Source organism: Talpa europaea (genome assembly GCF_964194135.1).
Source record: "Talpa europaea genome assembly, chromosome: 5".
In the NCBI taxonomy this organism is placed as follows: domain Eukaryota; kingdom Metazoa; phylum Chordata; class Mammalia; order Eulipotyphla; family Talpidae; genus Talpa; species Talpa europaea.
In genome coordinates this window covers 57,540,285-57,563,070 of record NC_140071.1, presented here as the reverse complement: position 1 = coordinate 57,563,070, position 22,786 = coordinate 57,540,285, and the positions used below count along the sequence as shown (strand labels likewise).

At 37.9% G+C, this 22,786-nt stretch overlaps 1 protein-coding gene across 1 annotated transcript in view; it reads left to right on the top strand.

The window, feature by feature from the left end:
• Positions 1-22,786, top strand: part of ZSWIM6 (zinc finger SWIM-type containing 6) — a 175,164-nt gene that overhangs the window by 150,552 nt on the left and 1,826 nt on the right. Inside the window, exons 5-13 of the mRNA XM_084233146.1 lie at positions 1,781-1,960; positions 6,850-7,026; positions 7,300-7,446; positions 9,771-9,917; positions 11,192-11,452; positions 15,211-15,346; positions 18,514-18,671; positions 19,302-19,465; positions 21,141-21,222. Coding sequence (XP_084089272.1) covers positions 1,781-1,960; positions 6,850-7,026; positions 7,300-7,446; positions 9,771-9,917; positions 11,192-11,452; positions 15,211-15,346; positions 18,514-18,671; positions 19,302-19,465; positions 21,141-21,222 — 1,452 coding nt within the window. The remainder of the gene's footprint in view (positions 1-1,780; positions 1,961-6,849; positions 7,027-7,299; positions 7,447-9,770; positions 9,918-11,191; positions 11,453-15,210; positions 15,347-18,513; positions 18,672-19,301; positions 19,466-21,140; positions 21,223-22,786) is intronic.

Here is a 22,786-nt window from a genome sequence, read left to right as displayed (position 1 = left end):
TGTGAGACTCTGGGTCCTATTAAAGTCTTCTGGAGAATGTTTTCATTTTCTTGAAGGCATACAACCAAAGAGGGTAGATTCAGACTCTGAGTTCTGTTTCACCTTCTTTGGATGACAGTGTCAGTTAAAGTTTTCAAAGCTTTGCTGTGCTGTCTGGGGTCTGTCTCATGCATATGAGATATGCTCAGGACTTGTGTCCATTTGTACACAGAATTCAGGTATCCTCATCTTCCAGCTTTGAGTGTGCATGAGTGGGGGGGAGGGGTCCCTTTTCTTGTCCTGACCAGCTAGGTGAGGTTTCTTTCAGGTTCTTGTTAGCTGTACCTTCTCCAGAGTTCCTTGAATGGGATTTAAAATTATGTTCAAACTAGAAAAGGTAACAGGAAATCACCTCCACATGCCTAGGTTCTTCAGTTCTTTTCCTCTATCTGCTTGCTCTTGTTTATTTTCAGTGTTCAGGTTACTACTTTTTGTATTTAGTCCAGAGTTTTTAGTTGTAGTCATTGGGAAACACAAACTATGGTGTGTTTACTCCATCTTGATGGATCATGTTAGGTTTTTAATTGGCATTTAAAACTACTGAAAAGTAAATTGTAAATATCTGTGGCACAGATAAGTTCTGACCATTTTTATTTTCTGCTGGTTTAAGTTATTTGAGTTTTAAAAATATTTTCTTTCATTGAAGCATCATGGCTTTATTATATGTTTCAGGTGTTTAAGTTACTTGGTATTTAAAATATCAGATTCTCTAGTTGAAGAAGCTTGCTCATTTAAACATAGAAGAATGTAAGGCATCTTGTTGGGACAAATAAAACAAACAATGATCATTCTTTCTTTTATTATTCTCTTGGCTAACACACCAGATTAAAATACACATATCTTTTCAAAGTGAAGGTGTTGTGAATGGTTTTGAAGTACTGGTATCTGTCTTGTTTTGAAAATAGTAAAGTGAAATGTAAAACTTTTAAAACAAGTGAAATATTTGCTTGAATTAACTACCTCTGAAGAACATAAAAAGAAATAATACATTTATCATTTCTCAAAAGCTGAATTATTCAAATTATAAGTTAAGCCTTATAAATTTGTTATGCCTTTCCTTTGAAAAGCAAATGAAATTTTTGATTAAAATGTTTTGTGATTTTATTCACATAGACACAAATTTTTTGTCTTTTCTTTACATGTAAAGACTAATTCCTGGTTAAATCATTTAAGGAAGTATGTTAAGTGAATTTTATTTTTCAAAGTTCTATTGATAAGTATTAATAAATATGCATACTAACTGATATACGTATGCATACTAATTAATGTTTATAAGGAGACCAGGCAATTCTTTATTTGTAATCATTATATGCCTTTTTGATTTTAATGTGAAAAGGTAATCTTAAAAGAAAGCTGTTTTTGAACAGAAAAACATTTAAAGAGGTTTTTGAAATCTGTATATAAATTAAAGTAGCAAATTAGGCTTTAAGGGTCATGTTCTTTATATATTTTTTATTCTGTCTGAAATGTCACATAACTAGGAATGGGATTATATCTTTCATTTTTAATGTGTGACAATGTTTATTTAGATCTTTGATTCAAGTTTAGACTCTCATCCTTCTTACATTGAACTCTGTATGTGACTTGTGACCTGAATTAAGGAGAGATTTTATTTAGAAAAATGGCAAATTTGGATCCATTTTGAAGTGGTTTATAATTTTGGTTTGTAATTCATAAGCGATTAGAATTAGACATTTTCATAATTTTTAAAAATTTACTTCCTTCTCTTTCTTGAAATTAGGTGCTCTGTGGATGTGTATAGTTTTAAACCCCCACTGCAAGTTGGAACAGAAGGCCAGTTGGCTAAAACAGTTGAAAAAGTGGAACAGTGTTGATGTCTGTCCATGGGAAGATGGGAATCATGGCAGTGAATTACCCAATTTAACCAATGCTCTGCCTCAGGGTGCAAATGCCAATCAAGGTGAGTCCTTAGTGATATTCTGTTTATTTGTTTCTGCCTAATTGTACATAAATGTTTCTAATAGTAGTTCCAATATATGTGGGAAAGTTGTTTTACTCATGGAAGAAATTACTGTACCTCAAGAACTTTATATATTTTGTGAATGAGATTGTGTGTGTTAATTTTTACTTGAGAGTTATATGTTTTTCCCTATATCCGTCATAATACAGATGAATATAATAAGTGTATGTTAAAATTTGCCTGTTACTTAGTTTGAATATTTATCTAACTTAAAATATCACGGAATAGAATGTAGTGTAATATATTTTATGAAACAAAATATTGAGAGACATATGGGTGTTTTGGGGGAGCTGTGTGTTTTTATCTCCATCAATTCATGTTTGGGCTACTGTGAATTTAATCAGTTAAAAAATTCTTAGAATTAAAAATGTAAATAAATGTTTTATGACTGGGCTAGGGGGATATAGGATGCTATTGGTATTTGGACTAGGGGAAGAACTCTTAATTGTGAAAGATTGTCTAGCATACTTGTTCCTATGAAACCTTAAGTTAATAGTTCCCTCCAATCCTAGGGACAACTAAGAAAAACTCCCCCCCACCTGACTCCCTTTTTTGCTTTTCTGAATCCCCTCCACCCCCATATCTACCATTTTGCTCCTATGGAATTTTCTCTCCTTTTTCGAACCAGATTTCTAAAGTAGTTTAATTAACTCTTGCATATAAAAATTTCATTCATGAGTTCATGTCACTATTTGCATGATTTGTTTATTATAGGAAAGCTTGAAAGACTTTTTAAATTGTGGTAGATTCAAGATAGGATCCAGGATGTGAGGGCGATCTGGCTGCGACATCTGTCACCCCATTGATCGCCAGGGTTGATTCGGCTGATCTGGCTGGCTAGGCGGGTGTCCCCTTCCTCCCTCACCGCTCCATGTGCGTCCCTCCCGAAGCTGCGCGCTCGGTCGAAGAGGACGGCCTTCCCCGAATAGAGACTTCCCCGAATAGAGACGGACCGGTCTTCGGTCGAGGGTATACAAGTAGCTGCGCTCCCCTGCTAGAACCTCCAAACAAGCGCTCAAGATAGGATCCAGAATCTAGATTGTTGTTTTCTATATCCTAGCCCCGTATAGAACTGGTGCTACTAGAAAGAGCTGGACAATGTGCTGAGTTTGAATGTGATGTTCACATAGTGTTTTCAGTCTCTACAGAGAAAGAAAATGATAAATCATACTCCTTTGGGACTTGTCCAATCAAAAAGCAGGTTTAGGACTTGGGAAAGATGATTGTCTGGCTCTGCTTTGTCTAGAGATATTTGCCTTGGGAATTCAGTATTTGAAATCTGTCATATCTTTATTGCCCATGATGCTTTTATTTAATAACAAAAGAAAATAAATTTACCCCTCGTAGCACAAATTTTTTCCAGTAGCTCAGTGTTTTCAAGTCCGGTAATTCAACATTTATTCTCCTCCATTGCTAGGAAAGAGTATGCCTGATCTATATCAGCACTATCTTTAATCCCCTTCTACTTAATTATGTTTGCAGCTTTCTCTGTTTTATTCCGTCTGCTTTCTTACACTACCATTATAACGTTTTAACACTTTTACTTTCCCTTTGGTTTATGTTCCTCTTGGTTAAACATGACTATTCCATAGATTTAAGAAGCAGGTAGAAGTGGTCCAGCTTCCAGATGAATATTTATGGTTTGTCCCAGGGATCTGAAGTCAGGCCCTAGCTTCTGATGGCAGTATTGATAGTTGTTGTGCCTAAAGGCACCAAGGCTCCTGCTTTTACCAGAGCACCCACATTCTCCTGAGGGCCTGTCAGAAGGGACACCTTGGCAGTGGGCCTCTGGTGCTCAGCCTGCAATGCTTTTTTGGAGAGTGCAGGGGACTTACTCATGAGATAGCGTGTGGTGTCCATCGCAGAGTAGAACAGCGGTTGGAGCTGAACAGTGAGCATGTGTGAGGGACCACGGGCAGAATTACACAAGCTGACACATTTGAGTAAATTTGAAGGGCAAATCAGGCTCTGTCTTAGCTTAGATTATTTGTTATCATCAATTAACAACCACATATTTGAGTCCACACACTTTAAAAGAGTAATTTTCTTTAAATGATACCAGAATGATAGTTTTATGATTTTTATTTTTAATAAAAGAACTCACTCCCTTTTTTGCTTTTCTGAAATTTCCCAAATTTTTTTGCCTGCATGTATTAATGTTATGTCTACTTTATTAAAAATTTCTTATGCATTTGTGTATTATCATTTAAAAATTTGGTTGAGATGTTTCTCATTTCCATATTATGCAAAAACCAAAAACAGACATCTAAGATTAAAATGGAACAAAAATTTGACCTAATCAGACCAACTTTTAGTTTATGTATCTTTTTAGTCATTGTGTGCATAATCAGTTCTTTGTTGCCCTGTTACAATAGAACTCTATATCTTCATTTTCATTTAAATGTTATTTCATTAGCATTTTGACTTTTTCTGTTATGATTGGTTTTATTGGCTACTTGGAGCCAACCACTATTAAAGTCCTGATGTATGTCCTATACCTCTCTGTGTGCTCATATATTTACATACAAACATGTGAAAAGTTAGGGTTTTAATTTTTTAAAAAAGAATCATATTCTGGGCCTTCCCTGGTGGCGCAGCGGTTGAGTGCTGGGCTGCGAGGCTGCCCGCAGCCTCTGCAGCACCAGTTCATTCCCCGGCCGCTGGCGAGGGTCCCACAAAAAAAAAAAAGAAAGAAAAAAAGGAATCATATTCTTCTTGCTTTTATTATTGGTACATCAGTGAGTAAAGTCAACAGGTAGACCTAATTTTTTTAATATATGCATAATACTGTTTCAGCATTGTCTAAGTGTTTAATTCTGTTTCTATGATTTGAGCAAAATAATTGAAGAGACAAAGCCATTTAAAAATATTTGAGATTTGGACTTTGGACTATTTGATCAAAAAATGGAACCATTTTCTTGTTGCATTAGGGTATATTTATTCTGCTCATCGAAAAACCCTGGTAGATTCAAAAAACCCTTAAATGTAGGGCCCTCTTGGGCCTCCCTGGTGGCGCAAGGGTTAAAGACAGCGCTGTCAAGCTATCACCAACCTCTGCAGCAGAGTTGGATCCCCGGCCAGGGAGCTGTCCACATGGCACAGCAGACCTCTCCTGTCTTGCCTGCTGCTTTCCACAGAGTGCATTTCAGTAGATCTGCCTGTTCTGTTCCCCTACTCTGTCTCTGGTAAATCCTCTTACCTCCCCTGCACCTCTGGCTTACACCCCAGTTCTTGTATGCATAACTAAATAAATCTTAAAAAAAAAAAAAACAAAACCAAGTAGGACCCTCTCTTCCCATTTGTGAAGCATACCTCTGTCTGTTAGCAAGTAGCAAGGAATCTGGGCAGGGGCCATAACAGATATATCAGTATTTATGCCCCCCGATTATCTTTTATCCATGCATTTTGCTACATCTCCCATTCAGATAGAGCTATCTACGTTGACAAGAGACAAGGTTGAAGAAATATCTCTCTGTTAAAAATCTGTTAGAAGACTTTCAGAGCAGCTGAATTAGCTGAATTTGGAGTAAGGATAGCTGTGTTTCTATATTGACTGCCATTGCCTGGCTGTGTGACCTTGGCAAGTCACTTTATTTCTCTTAATTTTTAGTCCCATCAGCAAAATATAGGTTGGCCTAGATGAGTTCCCAGAGCTTTCCTTCTGCATTCAGTTGTTTCTGAGTTTTACAATTGTCTTTATATGTCTGTGCTTGTTAGTCAAAGCTCCAGAGGCAGGAGCATGAAACTTTATCAAAGGAAGCTCCAGATTATACTACCCATTTAGTCAAGCCTCAGAACAGTTAGGGGGAGGTGTTACTTGATCTAAGTCAAGTACACATAGTTTGTTACCTTTTCATTTGAGGCTTACTGAGGTTTGTGCCACAGTTGATGGTAAGTCTGGAGCGGGGACCTAATGGGTGGGAATGCAGGTAGAGTTTGAACTATGTTACCCAGAGGAACTGAATAATCCAAGGAGTTGGGGTGAGAATATCCTTTATTCCCCAAACATTTCTTTTCTCCGTCAGGTCCTGAAACTTGAACCCTCTTCGGAGTGTATGCTTCTGCTCTTTTGTGATACCCCGGCATACACTATGCTGGGGACATCACACCAGTCATGGAACCTGCACAGGAGTCAGGAGGCAGCCTGTAGGGGCAAGGTAAGTGCGCTGGTTTGTTTTGTAGCTATGTTGTGTGGCTTTGTGAAATGTTAAATATATGCATTTATGCCCTTTGGGATATAAAGTGGCATTTAATCAGTTTATATCCCAAGAAGCATAATAGTTTTAATTGTGCAAAACCGCACAATATAGTTAAAAAATACAACCAAAAGCACAACCCTTATGCATATCTTTAAAGGCTGACTGCATCTTCCTGAAAGGTTCCATGGCTGGTGTCCCATCTCTTGCATAGTGTTTGTGAGAGCTGTTGATTCCATCAGGGCAGCCCAGCACAGCACCTCAGAAGTGGGGAGCAGTGAGTTCTCATGCAATATTTTTTTTTTTTTTTTTTTTTTGTGCCGAGTGCCTCTGTTGAGTGTATTTGGCATGGAAACTAGACTTGACATTCTTTTTGCAGGATGCCTTTAACCTTAGCTTTGATGGCTGCAGAGTGTTTGTGTTTGATAAATCAAGTGACTGAATGGTGGCTCTTGGGCTGACTTGCCTCCCAGTATTAGGACATGAGAGTATTCACCCTTCATCCTTCTGCTTAGGGGGTGCAGGACAATGTGTGTGGGTGTGTTCGTGAACATCTGGCCACAAAATGGTATGACTGATTTATTTACATGTGAATAATAGCTGACACGGCTTTCTGAATTGTGGAAAAAACAGATTCATCGAACAGGCCACACCGGACAGTGTTCACCCGAGCTATTGAGGCATGCGATCTCCACTGGCAGGATAGCCACTTGCAGCACATTATCAGCAGTGACCTATACACCAACTACTGTTACCATGACGACACTGAAAACTCCCTCTTTGACTCCCGCGGGTGGCCCCTCTGGCATGGTAAGTGGCCAAACCGGAAAGACATTTCCATGACTTACTTCTTTGTTTAGTTTCTATAGCGTTATTGGAGTGGGTGGTAGAAGAGTTGAGGGATTCAATGGAGATGGATGAATGCTTGGCAATAGGAGCTGAGTTTTTCATTCAAATCTGAATTTAAAAATGGTTTCTTGTGTCTTTTTAATAGTATTAAGGGGAAAAACATCTTACTATTAAATCCTGTTTTTCTAGATATATCTGACAATGACAACTTTCCCCCTTAACTTTTTGTTTTAGAACATGTTCCTACAGCCTGTGCAAGAGTGGATGCATTACGTTCTCATGGGTATCCCCGAGAAGCACTGAGACTAGCAATAGCTATTGTGAACACATTAAGACGACAACAACAGAAACAGTTGGAATTGTTCCGAACTCAAAAAAAAGGTGAATGTGAAGGAGTTTGTTTCCTTTGGAATGAAATTCTTGGTGATGACATCATTAGGTTTTGTGCTCTTTGGGGAAGAAAGGGCTTTTAAAATTAGAAGGCTAAGGTGGCTTTATTCACCCAGTGAAAAACCTCTTAGCTGATCTGTGAGAAATTTTAGATGTGTGTTTTCTTCCCTGGTTGACTGTTGTAAGAAAGTAAGATTAAAAACAGTCTTAAATTAGTTTGTGTTCTAAGGAGGAGGGTTTTTTTTTTAATTGTGTGAATAACTAATTTAGTATATCTGAATTATCTAAAATGCAAGTAGCCAGATACCTTATTTTGTGAAAGTGCTTTTTAATTCTTAATAGTAAAGCCTATGTGTAGGTAGACTGCCTGTGTTTGAACCTTAGCAATAGGTACCAGTAGGGAGACCTTAGACAGTGACTTGACCTCACTGTGATTTAGATTCTTCATCTGTGTAATGGGGCTCAGTGGAGTACCTATTGCTTAGAGTTGTTGAGAAGGTAGGCTAGTTAAGTCTAATAAAGCACTTAGAACAGGGCCTGGCACAGTATGTAAGCACTCTAAAGCTTTTTAATTGTATTATCAAAAGTTGTTGAAATTGGCTGGAGGTTGCGGCTAGTGTTCAACTTGTAATATTATCGATATTGGAAATACTAATGTTAACTAACATTACCATTTATATGATGAAAGAAAAGTCCAAAGTTACTATCTGAACCAAATAAAGGGGGAGTTTCGATAGGCTTGGAATGTGATATTTCTGAGAATCATTATTTTTCCCAGTTCTACATATTCTTCATATCATCACTGACAGTCAAATGTGCTCGCAAAATATGTTCCTAGAATCGTGTGAAAAATTTTTGTGAAGTTCCCCTTCCCCTCAAACATATACACTGAAGGCCAAAAATTGCTTGCTTCTGAAAAGTATAAGGACAATCAGGCAAAGAGAGTGAAGCACTTTTTATTTTGCAAAAAGAGAGCTTACTCATACATATCTGATTTTTTGAAATTATCATCACTTTACTAAGAAATGTTGTTTTAGATGTTGCCATGAACTCATTCTCCAGTCTGCCCTCTCCTGTTGTTTCTGAATAAACTCTGTGATTGGGGGGGAAAAAAAAAAAAAAAAGAAATGTTGTTTTAATTGTATTCAATAAAAATGTTATAATATTTAAGAAATACAAAGTTTAAAAAAGTTCATGTAGTTAGAGTGTATGTTAAATTAGACTCCTCTGATTATCCTTGAGGCCATTCTTAGACTTAATTTGTTTTATCTGTAAGCACTGAAAAGTTATTTCAGGCTTTTTTTTTTTTTTTTTTTAATTTTTTTTTTTTTTTTTTTTTTTATAGAGGCATGCTTTATTTATTTGTTTGCTGGTTTGTTTGTTTGTTTGGTTTATACATGCACTGGGTACAGTCAGAAGCGCGGGAGGGTGAGAGAATTCACCAGAGCCAGAGCGGGGAGCAGAGCAGGCAGAAGGACCGAAGTACACTGCTGAGGGGAGCAGCGGGCGGCAGGAGAGGTCTGCACGCCATGTGGGACCCCCCTCCGGTGGCTGGGGAGCAGCCGGGGATCGAACCGGCGCCGCAGAGGCCGCGCGCAGCTTCGCAACCCAGCGCTCAACCGCTGCGCCACCGGGGAGGCCCAGGCTTTTTTTGTTTTTAAACCACCCATCCTCTCCCAAGGAAGGCCACTCCCTATTCACATAACAGATGCTGGCTTCCACTCAACAGGTCCCCTTAGACCAATGACATAGATTTATTCAGTACTTCTGTGTGCCCAGAAAGTGTCTGTGTGAAAAGTACAAGGCAGGATCCTGCTCTGTGCTAGGCAGTCTCTTCCCCATCCTTCCTCACCCCAACAAAGATTTCCTAGTCTCTGGTAGCTGTATTATGTTACAAAAGACTTTCCAAATGTTGTTTTTGTTTTTACATCTACAATGTTACACCTTGACCTGCAATTAAGAAAACTGGGCAGAGTCATAAAATATGACTTTGTAGAAAATGAAGTAAGCTTTGTTTCTCAAAATTTTCGGTGTAAGTAGTAATGTTAACTCAATACCCTGAATGAATACCCTTAATACCATGAATTAAATAGATTTTGGGAACTGTCTTGGGAAGTTAGTACCATTTATATATATTTACAAATGAACCTTTGGAACTCAAAATAGTTTCACAAGTTGGGAATTATACCTTTGTTTTTTAATTAGAGAGGAATTTTCAATGGAATTTAGTACTAATTTGTCAGGATGCCACTATTAAATGGTGCAGACTTTCTCTCCCTGACTCCATCATCTCTCAATTCCCTTTTCTTGCACAGAGCTACCCCATAAAAGCATCACATCGATAACCAATCTGGAAGGCTGGGTTGGACACCCCCTGGACCCTGTGGGTACTCTTTTCAGCAGCCTTATGGAAGCCTGTCATGTTGATGATGAAAGCTTCTCTGGGTTCTCAGATTTTACAGGTAAAAAAAACATTGACTTCTGTCTCATGTGCTTTTTTCTAAACTCCAAGTAGCATCTGTTGTTGTTTCTCTTCAGTTTGTTTTATGAATCCATACAGTTAACAGTACCCATAGTTAGCAGAAGAGCAAAGAAATGAGCACCCTCATGCTTTTTAGACAGGCTTCTATAAACTAGGAAAAGTCTTAGTGTCCATAGCTGGCAGTTTGTGTCAGGAACCTTAGAAATATTCATTCCCATGTAGTCAGTGATTCTGCATCTAAGAATTTATTTACAGTTATGACTGTTTTCCGGTATAAAGACATAAAATAAAGTGTGTCATATAGCATTTAGAAGTAGAAATATAGTTTAGTTGCTTTTTTAATTTGTCTTTCCATTGAAATGACTTATTTATTTAAATAAAATACTTAGTCGACTTCAAGTACTAAATGTCATTAAAATTTTTGCATCATACATACCTTTCAAGTTTGAGATTTCCCTTTGGCCTCTTGAGACTTAACAATTATCCCTAAAAATGACTGTCAAGGGCAGTTTGCAAAGCTTGGGAAGGAGAAGGAGATTGTTTCTTCTACTGCTCCTGTGACAGTGTAAGCTCAGGGGGGGTTAGTTAATCGTGCCCCTCAATCCTTTCTCCTGTGGTGGTTGCCTTCATAGATTATATATGGGTGACCCAAATTCTGTCAGGAGGTGAAAGTTATGACACTGAATTTTCTTGATTGGGTGGTTGGTATTGAAGTTTTTCAAATTTCCAAATAGAGACAAGAGACTGCTCAAAAAAATCATTCCTCTTGTGATGACTGATGTCTATTGGATAACAAGCAGGACCTTGAAATTGAATTATGTATATTATATTCTCCACTATTGTCATTATAAATTTCAACATTGTAATAAAAGTATGGAAGCTTTTTTTAATACCAGGCTTTAAAAATTGGAAATTATTGCAATCATCGTATAATTTTATTCTTGTTTAATTAAAACAATTTCAATCTTTAAGTATTCTTAATGTCTTTTTAGATTTATAGTTTTCATTGTGGTTCATTTTCAATGGGCGAGAACTAATTGCAGTATCTTATCCCTCAAAACACATAAAGTCATTTGTGGGATTATTTTTTTTTAATGTTGAAAACTTTTCACTTTAACCTAAGGAACATATTTTCTGGCCTTTAAATATTCATTTAAAGGAACTGGATAAGAAAAATATCTTTACATGTCAGAATACCTGCAAAAGTAATTTCGTAACTCTGAATTTTGTGTGTGTGTGTGTGACATTTTACAGAGAACATGGGACAGTGCAAGTCTCTGGAATACCAGCATCTACCTGCACACAAATTCTTAGAAGAAGGGGAATCCTATTTAACGCTAGCTGTGGAAGTAGCCCTGATAGGACTGGGACAGCAGCGTATCATGCCTGATGGGCTGTACACACAAGAGAAAGTTTGCCGAAATGAGGAGCAGCTCATTTCCAAGCTTCAGGAAATTGAATTGGATGACACACTGGTGAAAATTTTTCGCAAGCAAGCAGTCTTCCTATTAGAAGGTAGTTTGAATAAAGAAATTTTCCACTTATTGGCCAACTTTATTTAGTTGCTAAGTGTTCTTCAGTTGGGATACTTTCAAGTGTATTTAATATGATCGTTACCCTGATTGGTATGGTCACTTAGCATCATAGGCATGTTCACTATCCGAAAAATTGTTACTTAATTTTTTATCACTTTAATTAAAAAATGTAGCTGTTTAGTTTTGTATCATTTCACTTAGGTAGTCATGTCCCAGGTCACTCTAATACAAGCAGCTGTTAGAAATGAACTCCATTTTTGAACAAGTTTTGAAAAGGACTGCCTTATTTCGATTGTATTGTTCCTGAGATAGATGTAGGTTTGATATTTAGTGAGTTATTACTGCTAGTGACTTTATTCCTACTTGTTAGGTCAGTTAAATAATAAAATGGAAATTGGTTGGTATTCCTCCAAATTATTGGCTGACATCTGGATCTTGACTATGTCATTTGCTCACACTAACAAAGGACTCAAGGCTGTAAGAGTGAATTTCCACTGTGCTAATTATTTCAGAGAATTCATTAGGCATAGACTCACCAAGTTACAAGTTTCATAGACTCTCTAAGGCAAAGTGGAATATTTTTCTTTATACAAGGTTCAGAATCTAAGAGTCCTAACAAATTTTGACTGGCATTACAAATAATTTTTTTTTTTTCTTGAAAAGAGTAAGGGTGATTAGTGTAGTGTAACCTGAGTGAATGTGCAAATTTAGGTGATATCTAATTGATAAGCTTGCCCCTATCCCTCAAGTACATGTGCGTTACTGTGGGATTCTCTGTGATTGATAGGTTCATAAAGTGCTGTATCATCTTATATTCAGAACTGTTATATATAAAGAAGGGATTTGAAGAAAATAGCATTTCAAAATATCTTTTTTTGTTTGAAACTAAGACCTATTTGAAAGAAAATATTTTCATCAATTATATATTTATGTGTTTTAGAAAATGCACTTCAAAGGGAAAATTTTTCAAATAATATGCTTGATTTTGGTTAAAACTCATTGTAGTTATTTGAAGCAGTGTATTGAAGTTCATTTTTTTTTCTGAAGATAAAAATGGCCTGTCTGGGCAAATTTCAAGTGATCTTGATTATTTCATTATTGTTTTCTTTTCGTTTCCCCCTATATAATTCCTTTTACTATAACCGATATCATTAACTGCAAGCTTTTTCTTAACTGTCACTGGCTATGGGTAACTAACTTTTGATTTCTGTTACACTCAAGGATAGGGAGAGTATTTTTCAAAGTTGATAGTTTGACACTTTGTTTATAATACACCTTTTTACTTGTATTTCATGAGTATTTCATTACTCATGAAATTTTTTTACTTGGCCTTAGTCTTTTTTTTAATGTAGTCTTAGTGTATCCCTCCTCATTAGACATTTTTATGACTGCCTGATAAAGCAGCACTATTGACTTATCGCAGCCTCCTCTCCTTTCCTGGCCCTGCTAGGCCTGTGAAGAGAGGGTGGCACAGGACAGGAAGCAGTCCAAGGGGAAGCTGGAGGACCAGTTTCAATAAACTCCGGAAGATAAGTGCTCCATTACTGAGTTAACTGCACTGGGGCACAGAGTCCTTTGCGCATTTGCACTCTTTGATTGCATGTGCAAATTAGTCAGCCCACTCAGACATATGAAAAAGAGGAAGCAGTAACACTGCAGTGTTGCTGAGTGTTCATCTCTTCTGGACATAATCATTGGTGTATTGGATAATTGGCTATTGGAAGGGCATTTCTGGGGAACTTTGTACAAATTTCAGTTTTTCATTATTTTAGTACACTTGGGTTCAAGGATTATATTGGTTATTAATCCCAAAATTAGTTCTGTGATACCTGACTGAATGTTTCACTTGTTGAGAGACATCATAGTGAAGTGTTGATTGTGTATCCTGGCTTTCTCTGCATAGACAAAAAGGTAATTTGATGGTTTTAGGAAAACATTGGGAAAAAATAGAGGAGAAATGAAGATGGATAACCTACAAATTTTCTATAATTAGTCATTAAGTAAAAGAGATAGAGTTGGTGTCTTAGTATATTTAGGCCACCTTAACGAAAATACAACAACCTAGTGCCTAACCAACAAAAATTTAGTTCTCACAGTTGTGAAGTCTCTGGGATGTCCAAAGTCAAAGTGCTCGTGGTTCAATTTCTGGTGAGAGGCTCTCCTGGTCTTGGAGATGGCTGCCTTCTCCCTGTGCCCTCAGAAGCAGAGAGAGTGAAAAAAGCTGTCTGATGTCTGTTCTATAAGGACATGATTTAATCTTAAATATCAGGGCCCTACCCTGTGACTTCATTTAAACTTTATTATCTCCATAAAGGCCCTATCTCCAAATACAGTCACTCTGGGAGCTGGGGTGCTGGGGTATCAACATACGAATTGGAGCAGGACTGAAAACATTCAGTCCACAGTAGAAACAAATAATTTGACTTCATTATATGAAGCTAAAGCCAGGGCTATAATGCTTTGTCAACTTTGAAGAACCCGAGATCACTAAAACATATTTAGATGTCTTAAGAAGAAAAGTTGAATAGATTTAGGAAAATCAGAAATCTTAGGATGGATTTTAGTTTGCCTAGGTGAAAAAATAGAAGTAATTTATATGGTTTGCAAAGTACTTAAATAATGAACAATTTAAAATACTGGCCTAAAAATAAAACAATGAAATTGAAAACTAACCTTTGTTAAAATGATCTAGAATGTATCATGCTCTTTCCCAGTGCTCGGTTCAGTACATCTCTCACCATTGCTTCTGAAATGTGTTTCTTGCATTCTGAGCTTATTGCCAGACTGGGTTTTCTCATGGAAAACAAATGTATCATGTCCTTTGAGTAGTAGTGTCATGGTTCATAATTTTAGAAATCATGAAACAGATGTTACCCAAAGGTGACATGGAAACTAATTTATTAAACACTTTTACAGTAACTAAACCTCAAAGTACCTAAGTGGAAAGTAGCTGAACTAACCATTGTGGTTTCCTTTCACAATTTATTTTAGAAGTCTATATTGCTCCTCTAAGGGCGGCATTCAGAGAGCACACTGGGGAAGTCAGCACTGCCACGATGCCTGTCATAACTTAACTAAGAAATGAATTTTGATAGCTTAAATGTAATTTTGCTTTTAAAATTGGTCTTTTGGAGCCCCAAAAATGGTAGAATTCCAGTTGATTTCTTTTTTTTCTTTTGCCTATGGTGAGAATCAATTCTTCTAACCACCTTCTTCTTATTACAAGCAACAATAAAATTTTTGTATTGGGATTTGTGATTCAGAATCCTCGCCCGTTGCTCCCCATTAAGGCAGAACACTCTTTTCTGGAAACCTGCTTGGGCCCAGGAAAAGGTTCCAAAGTTAAGCTGCAGAGTCATCTGTGCATTTGAAAATCTGGATGCTGATCTGTCACACATTGAAAGAGGATGTTTCTTAAATTCAGTGAGGTTTTATGCTTCGAAGAATTCCTTTCTCTGAAGCATTTATAATGTGAAAAGTTCTTTCCCTTAGCTCTCTGATTCTCATTTTACCTGTCCTATAGTTGAGGGGTTGTTCCTCAAGTGAATTCAGTATTGAATAACTCTACCCTTTAGAATCGTTTTTGACCCAAAAAAATTGTATCCCTTTCTATTATGCCCTTTAGTATTAACTTGATTAGCTTGTATGTATAACTTTACATAAAAGTTTTTTTAAATACACTTAACAAGAAGTTAGACCTTTTTTAAGGAATGTAAAATGTGTGTCTTCTTCCCACAGCTGGACCATATAGTGGTTTAGGCGAAATAATCCATCGGGAGAGTGTTCCAATGCACACATTTGCCAAGTATCTCTTCACCTCCCTCCTACCTCATGATGCTGAATTGGCATACAAAATTGCACTGAGAGCAATGCGGTACGTATTCACAGCCCAGACAGGCAGGGGCAGTCAGATTCCTCACTGGGAAAAATGGCTGTTAACTGACTTCTCACTCATGTGTCTTGTAGGTATCAGAAGAGCTAAACTATTATTTTTGCTTTTTGGACTATTGTGGTGGTAGTTCATGGCTTGTTTTCCTTTTGTTTTTGAGTAAGGGGGAAATTGTATGCTTAGCTACTTACCGTGGCTTTCTCCATCTTCTCCCTGAAGCTAGAATCTGCTGGTAGAGAACAAGTTCAGTCCAGATTTAATCACAAGTCAGCCATAGTTGAAAACTTCCTAAAAAACTTAATTTGGGGGAAACATTGGTAGATAATTAATATCCTTGTTTGAATATGACTGAGAGGCTCCTTCACTCATGCTATAATTCCTTGCAGTGCAGGAGTCCACTGTATCACTGAAGCACCCCTGTGCTCAGCTTAAGAATGAGAGAGGATGGGACCTGTATCTGGCACTGACGACTTCACCCCCATGGGTCTTTCAGGATCTGCTCCCCTCACTTCTGTCTGCTCTAGCCTTCCTCATTCCCTCCATTTCAATATGTTGTTTTCTACCACTGGCCTTTCTGTTTTCACTTTTTTTTAAAGTTCACCAAATTTTATTAATTCTTTCTAGGTATTTTCTAATACCTTGAAGATTATATTTTTTCAGTCTCACATGTGACTTACATTCTCTAAGGACCTGAAAAGGATTACCACCTTAAAATAGGAGCTTTTCCCTTTTTTAAAAAAATTAACAGAACACTCCCATGTTGCTAATGGAAAGGACAGGCCTCATTATAGTTACTGAAAACAAACCATGTACAAACCTAAAAGCTTGAGGTGCTGGGGAATAGTTCAATCCCATTAGAAGGTTCTCATCAAAGATTGATTCTATGTCTGCAACCAGTATAGTAGATTCAGAAACAAAACTTTGCTTGTATGTGTGGCTTATATCTCAGGAGACCTCCTCTTTTGTATCCAGTGATGAGGGGGTTGTATACCTGTAATTGTGTGACAGAGTGTTTTGAGGCAAACATCCTTCCATTTGACTTGCTTTCCTTGGCAACATGGAATCTCATTAACTATGAGAAAAACCTTTTAAGTTCGTTCTTGTCTAGTCTCTAAAATAAAAATAAATTAATAATATAGACAAAAATTCTCTACCAAATTTGGTTTTTGCTGTAGAGCACAATTTTAGGAGTTCCTGTTCCCATTTGGGAAGCTGAAATGGAAGCTGTCATGTGAAGACAGATGCTTAGTTCTATACTTAAAAATTCTAAGAGTTCTCCTGTTTTAAAAGGAAGGATGCTAATGTAATGATGCCACCAGATGCTGTTGCTACAACCACTGTAAAGTGTAAGGATAAAATAGCATAAGTTGGCTCTGTGGTTCTGGCATGTGAAGGTATCTGTCAGGTGGAAAGACTTGCTTTCCTAACACTCAGAAACTCACTATCTTTGCCAAGGCAGTTTCTTCATGGGAGCTGGGGGGATGGTGTTAGCTGGGTACAGGGGATTTGTTTTCCACCTCTACCACCTCAGCCAAAAGGACTGCTGCGGAAGGGAGGTAATATGACCTAATAGAGCATCTCAGGGCAGTCAGGGGAGCATGAAAGAAAAGAGGCATGTAGGTTGCTTATTTCTTAGTCCTTTTGGAAGTGTGGGGTAGGGGAAGGGACCGGGAAGGGCATCTTCAGCACTCATTTGCTCATCTTTTCAGGGATATTGATTGACTAGTTTTCTCTACAGCAGCTCTGCAAAGATCTGCCTGTGAGGATAGGGACATTCTGGATTTATTTTTTAATTATACAACAGGTGGGGTACAGGCCAGAGGTGCGGGAGGGTGACAGGACTCACCAGAGACAGAGCGGGGAGCAGAACAGGCAGACGGACCGAAGTACACTGCTGAGGGGAGCAGCGGGTGCCACAGGAAAGTTCTGCCACGCCATGTGGGTATCTTTCCCAGCCAGCTGGGAATCGAACCCGCGCTGCAGAGGCTGCAGACAGCTTCACAGTGCTGCACCCAACCCGCTGCACCACCAGGGAAGCCCACATACTGGAGTTTTAAAAAGCTAAACAGCAACTCTTATTTCTTAACTGCCTACCTTGACACCTTTTAATATGTACATCTCATTGTGTCTACATAACAGGAAAAGAGAGTGAGACATTGGCTTCCAGGAGCAATAACTGCCCTTGGGTGGGGTCCCCAAAGCCAGCATCACACCATGACCTTGCTAACTCCTCTTGGTCCCTAGCTCTTAATCCATGGCCCCTAACACTGGGGGACTGGAATAAAGCTCAGTATTTTGATGACTGGAAAAGAATTATTTTACTTGTACCTCCTCTGCAGATCTCTTTGTACTTTTATTTGGAAGAGATCCCTAAACATGTGCTTTGTTTTCAGTAGTTCTTTATTTGTCAGTGTGTTCTTAATCAAAGATAGATAGTTTGAAGTCAGAAGTCATTCTGAATTTATGCAAGACTTTCAAGGGACAAATACTTGAATCATTTGCTTTCATTTCAGATATGATTTGTTTAGAACATATTTTAACCACCAATTTCTGAAGTAATAGGGAACTAATTCTGCAGAACTTTTGACTATGGAAAGGAAGTCAGTTGTTTTACTTCCCCTCTTATTTTGTGGTTTAATAACTTTAGCTTATTCATCTCACTTTTCTCTGATTCCTGTTTTCATCTCAGTTTTAAATATTCACCTTATTTAATCACTTTGTTGATTTTTATTTTTTAATGAGTGATAATATTCAAAACATTTTTTAATAGTAATACTCTTTTTTCTCCATCAAACCACCCGTGCCCATATCCCACCTGCCTCCCTCTCCCATCCCCTCAAAAATTTTATACACAAAGATCAAGACTTACATTTTAGACTTCTTCATTGTTACATATCTTTATTTCTCTGAATATTGCAGCTTTCCAAATGATGCTAAAGAAAGGAAATCTCTTAGGTTTGGATAATAATGGGTAATTAACCAGGTGACTTTGGTATCTAGACAGTAGCATGTAACTGTACCAGTTTTTCCTTCACCAAGGTCCTGAGCCATTTCCCCGGCATGTTCCTACTCCCTTGCTTCTAGCCGGCCCCTGTGGCCAAAGGATGGACAAATAATAACTAGGAGCCACCTGCCTTGTCTTTTCTTTACAGGTTACTAGTATTGGAATCTACTGCTCCAACGGGAGACCTCACCCGCCCTCACCACATTGCATCAGTTGTTCCCAACCGATATCCTCGTTGGTTCACACTAAGCCACATAGAATCCCAGCAGTGTGAGCTGGCATCTACCATGTTAACTGCAGCCAAAGGTACTGGATTGGCCTGAACTTCATGATTATTTTGTTAATTTGCCTTTTTTTTTTTTTTTTTTAAATATAAGGGTTTTGCTTTCTATCAAATTCTCACTTGTGCTACTGTCAGGTTGTAAGAGAGCCTTTAGATGTAGCTTATGAGGCAAAACAGGTGCTACTCATTTGAGCCTCCCATTTTCCTCATTTAACTGCATCATTAAACTTGCTGTTGGCAGATTCAGGTTTAGTTAGCATACCGTGTAAGTGGTGGTTGAGATTTCAGAAGCAGATTAAAAAGTTCGGGTACATTTTTGTTTTCCCTGAAATATTCACCAAGAATATATAAATAGGAACTGAGAGGTCATTACTGTATCATGTTGTTTCTGGTTCATATGGGCTTTTAGTCATCAAGGGTGTGTCTCAGTCTATCTCTTTTGTGGAGCAGAGATTCATACACATTGCAGTAACTATGGGACGCTTAGTAGTAACATCTGTGCCATCTGTGAACATTTCAAGTAAATTAACTTGTGTTTTATGTTTTGTTTCCTTTTTTCCTCCCTTTGTGTGTGTGTGTGTGGTTGTGTGACTTTTTGTTTGTTTTCTTTTCCTTTGATTTGGTTTGGTTTGGTTTTCCCTTGTTCATTACAGGCGATGTTCGGAGGCTGGAAACAGTATTAGAATCCATCCAGAAAAACATTCACTCCTCATCCCACATCTTCAAGCTTGCCCAAGATGCATTTAAAATAGCAACACTCATGGACAGTTTGCCAGACATCACTCTTTTGAAAGTGTCTCTGGAGCTGGGCCTGCAGGTACATGACTGGTGGTCTTTGCTGGGGCACCAAGGACTGCTAAATAAAGGCACCATCTTAGGGTTGTTTCTGTCTGCTGGATTGGATTTTTTAGTGCAGGTAAATGAGTCTTTAGGGCAAAAATATGTTCAGGAAGTATGTTCTTCAGATCTGTGGTCATTCCCTTCTGAACCAGACTGCTGCCTGAGGTGCAGGGTCTGTGCATTTAGAAGCGCTGTGTATGTCTTTCAATCAGAAAATCATTTCTGAATTACAGCCTTACATCACTTTTTTTTTAATGAAAGGAGACTTACTGCTAGTAAGAGACTTAAATAAAGCTACCTTGTAACACTAAAGGTTCAATTGTTAGGATTAATATTTTAGAGGAAGGTTGAATTTTTAGCGATGCATGCATGTTCATAATAGAGGGACAGTTGTAGCTCTTTTTATATAAACCTGAGAAAACTAGGTAAAGATGAACGATTAGGCCAGTTTCAGCTTTCAAGCCAGCCTGCTTGGATATAATCACCAAGGATATTTGAGTTAGTCATGCAGATAGACATTTGCTTTCTTTAAGTTTCTAGAAAGATTGCTATATAAACCAAGAATTGAAAAGTTCATGCTTCTATTTTTTTCTCTCAGGGAATCTCTCTTAATACTTTCTCTGTATTAAAAATTTTTTCTCCATTAAAAAACACAGTGAAATTGTATCCTCTAATTACCTAAATTAATGCCTGATTAGGGCATTCTAGGGCATAGATGAGTAATCTAGTTTTCAAGTTACAGGTTAGCCTTATAGTGATAGTTTATAGAATTGGATTACAGGAAAATGCTCATACTATATATATATATATATATATATATATATATATATATATATACTCCATAAGTATAGAAGATTGCATTTAAGGTATACAATGACATTTTAAAAATTTCTTTTAAAAAACAAGGTTTTATTAATTGGTTTATTTTTGGTATCATTTGCCTCTTAAAGGTATGGTGCAGAAAGAACCATTAATATGTGTTCTCTGGTTATTTGGAATTCTGGCAGATATTTTGGGGAAATGGCAGATTACTGAAAGCTTACTCATTGTTTCCTTCTTTCTAGGATCCTACAAGGTATCCCATAGTGCCTTTCCAAGCCTTCAGAAGCATTCTGTCCCTAAATGTTCTGACTCTTAAAAAATGGGGGAAGTAGGAGGAGATGGATAATTTTATCTTAGAATTTTGTACTAAAATGTGGAAAAGAAAATCTTAACCACTAATGATGCCAAAGATAACCGCAGGTTATCTTCATAATCATCAATAAGAGCAATCAGTGACTGAAGGAATAACTGAAATGATTATTTTAAAATATCTCTGCCAACTAGAGGGTTCCTAGACAGAATTAATTCACGAGACGCTTCAGGTATCTAGAACCATGCCTGATTTTGTAGGTGAGAAAAGTGGTTGATAGAGTGACTTGCCAGGATGCTGCATCTGGTCAGGAAGCCCAAACTTGCCTCCTGCTTCCCAAGCTGGGACAAGGTCAGCTCCAGGGAGCCATGGATAAATCCAAATTAATCTGCAGAGCTTTACTCAAAAATGGCTCTTCATCCTCCTGGTAGTTGGGATTGTGCCTAGTAGTATATACCTTGGAAGAGTTTTCTTTTTCTACTGATAATCTTCCAAAACATTTGTTATCCTGTCTTTATAGGTTATGCGAATGACACTGTCAACCTTAAATTGGCGACGGCGGGAGATGGTGAGGTGGCTGGTAACCTGTGCCACTGAAGTGGGTAGGTAGACGCTAGAGAGGGAACTTCCTCAGGTGCCTCATGCTCCATATAACTTGTCATTTACAGATACAGGAACATTTCACTCTTGATCTTTTTTTTTTAAGATTTATTTATTTATGTATATAAGAGCTGGGGTGCAGGCCAGAGGCTCAGGAGGTAAAGGATTTACCAGAGGCAGAGTGGGGAGCGGAACAGGCAGATGTACTGAAATGCACTGCTGAGGGGAGCAGTGGGCAAGGCAGGAGGGGTCTGCTGCGCCATGTGGGTCATCTCCCTGGTCAGGGATCCAGCTGGTGCTGCAGTGGCTGTAGATAGCTTCATAGTGCTGTGACTTAACCCCTTGTGCCACCACGATGGCCCCCTCACTCTTCATCTTGACTCCTCCAAGGCTTCTGCGCCTTCTGTCAACCTTTACAGGATTACCTTCCCTCCCAAGCCCATCTCCAACTCCCCAACCCTCACCTCCAGCCTTCTTACACACACAGTTCTTATTTCAAACTGTCACATTTGTGGACCTCAACCTCTTAATTTAAAATGGATTAAGTCATTGAATAAATATTTCTTCATTTTTGTCGCCCTTAATGTGCTTTTAGTAACTTTTTGTGATAATCAGGTTTATAATTTTACATTAATGGGTTCCCGAGTGAATCCTTGGTAGGTTGGAAACCACTTTTGAAACTTACCTGGAGACTGTGGGTCAGTGACTTGGTCCATTTTAATGAAAATAATAAAAGTTATCTAGTTGTGCTGAACTGTTTTCTTCTTCATCTGTGGGCTTATGGTATCCAGCAGAGAAATGACCACTGGGTATGGTTTAGGGGAGCTTTCAGATGTGTGAGAATTTGCAGCTAGTCATAAGAAGATCCCCCAGTTGGCCATAAGCTGCAATTTGTGAGACCCTTCAGCCAACTGCTTTCCCTCTGCAGCAGTAAATCTGTACTAAAGAAAGCTATACAGTCCCAGCAGGAGTGTGAACACAAACAAAATGGTGGCTGCTTAAAATAAATGGTGGCTTAACTGTCTTTGCATCAGAAAAAGATACATACCTCTTGCTGAGCAGACTGCTCCCTCAGGGTTTTTGATACTGACAGCTGATATTGTAAAATCATTCTTCTTATTACTTTTGTTAATTTGTAATGTTATGTAATGTTTGTTACTTTTGTTAATTTGTAATGTTAATTTGTAATTTTTATTTTTCATAAAAAGGAAATAGATCTCACTATAAATTTGTGTAGATAAAGTGTTGGTTTAATGAAGCAGTACAAAGATAATACAAGTTCAAGAACTGCACATGACTCCTCTACCCCTTTACCAAGATATACCTCATTTTTCTCTGAGATTTAGTACTTTCTCTTAAATCTCTCACAGTTAGGACTTTTCTACAGCTTCGGCGTATTGGGTCTTTGTACTTAAAATGCTTATTTTAAGATCTGGTCAGCCATTTCCAACATGTGAGTCATCTGTAGGTCTGCTTCTGTTGACTTTTTTCTCTTGGTTATAGTATTACATTTTCCTTCTCTTTTATTTGTCTTAATTATTTTGTGCTGTGTACTTTAAGCTTACG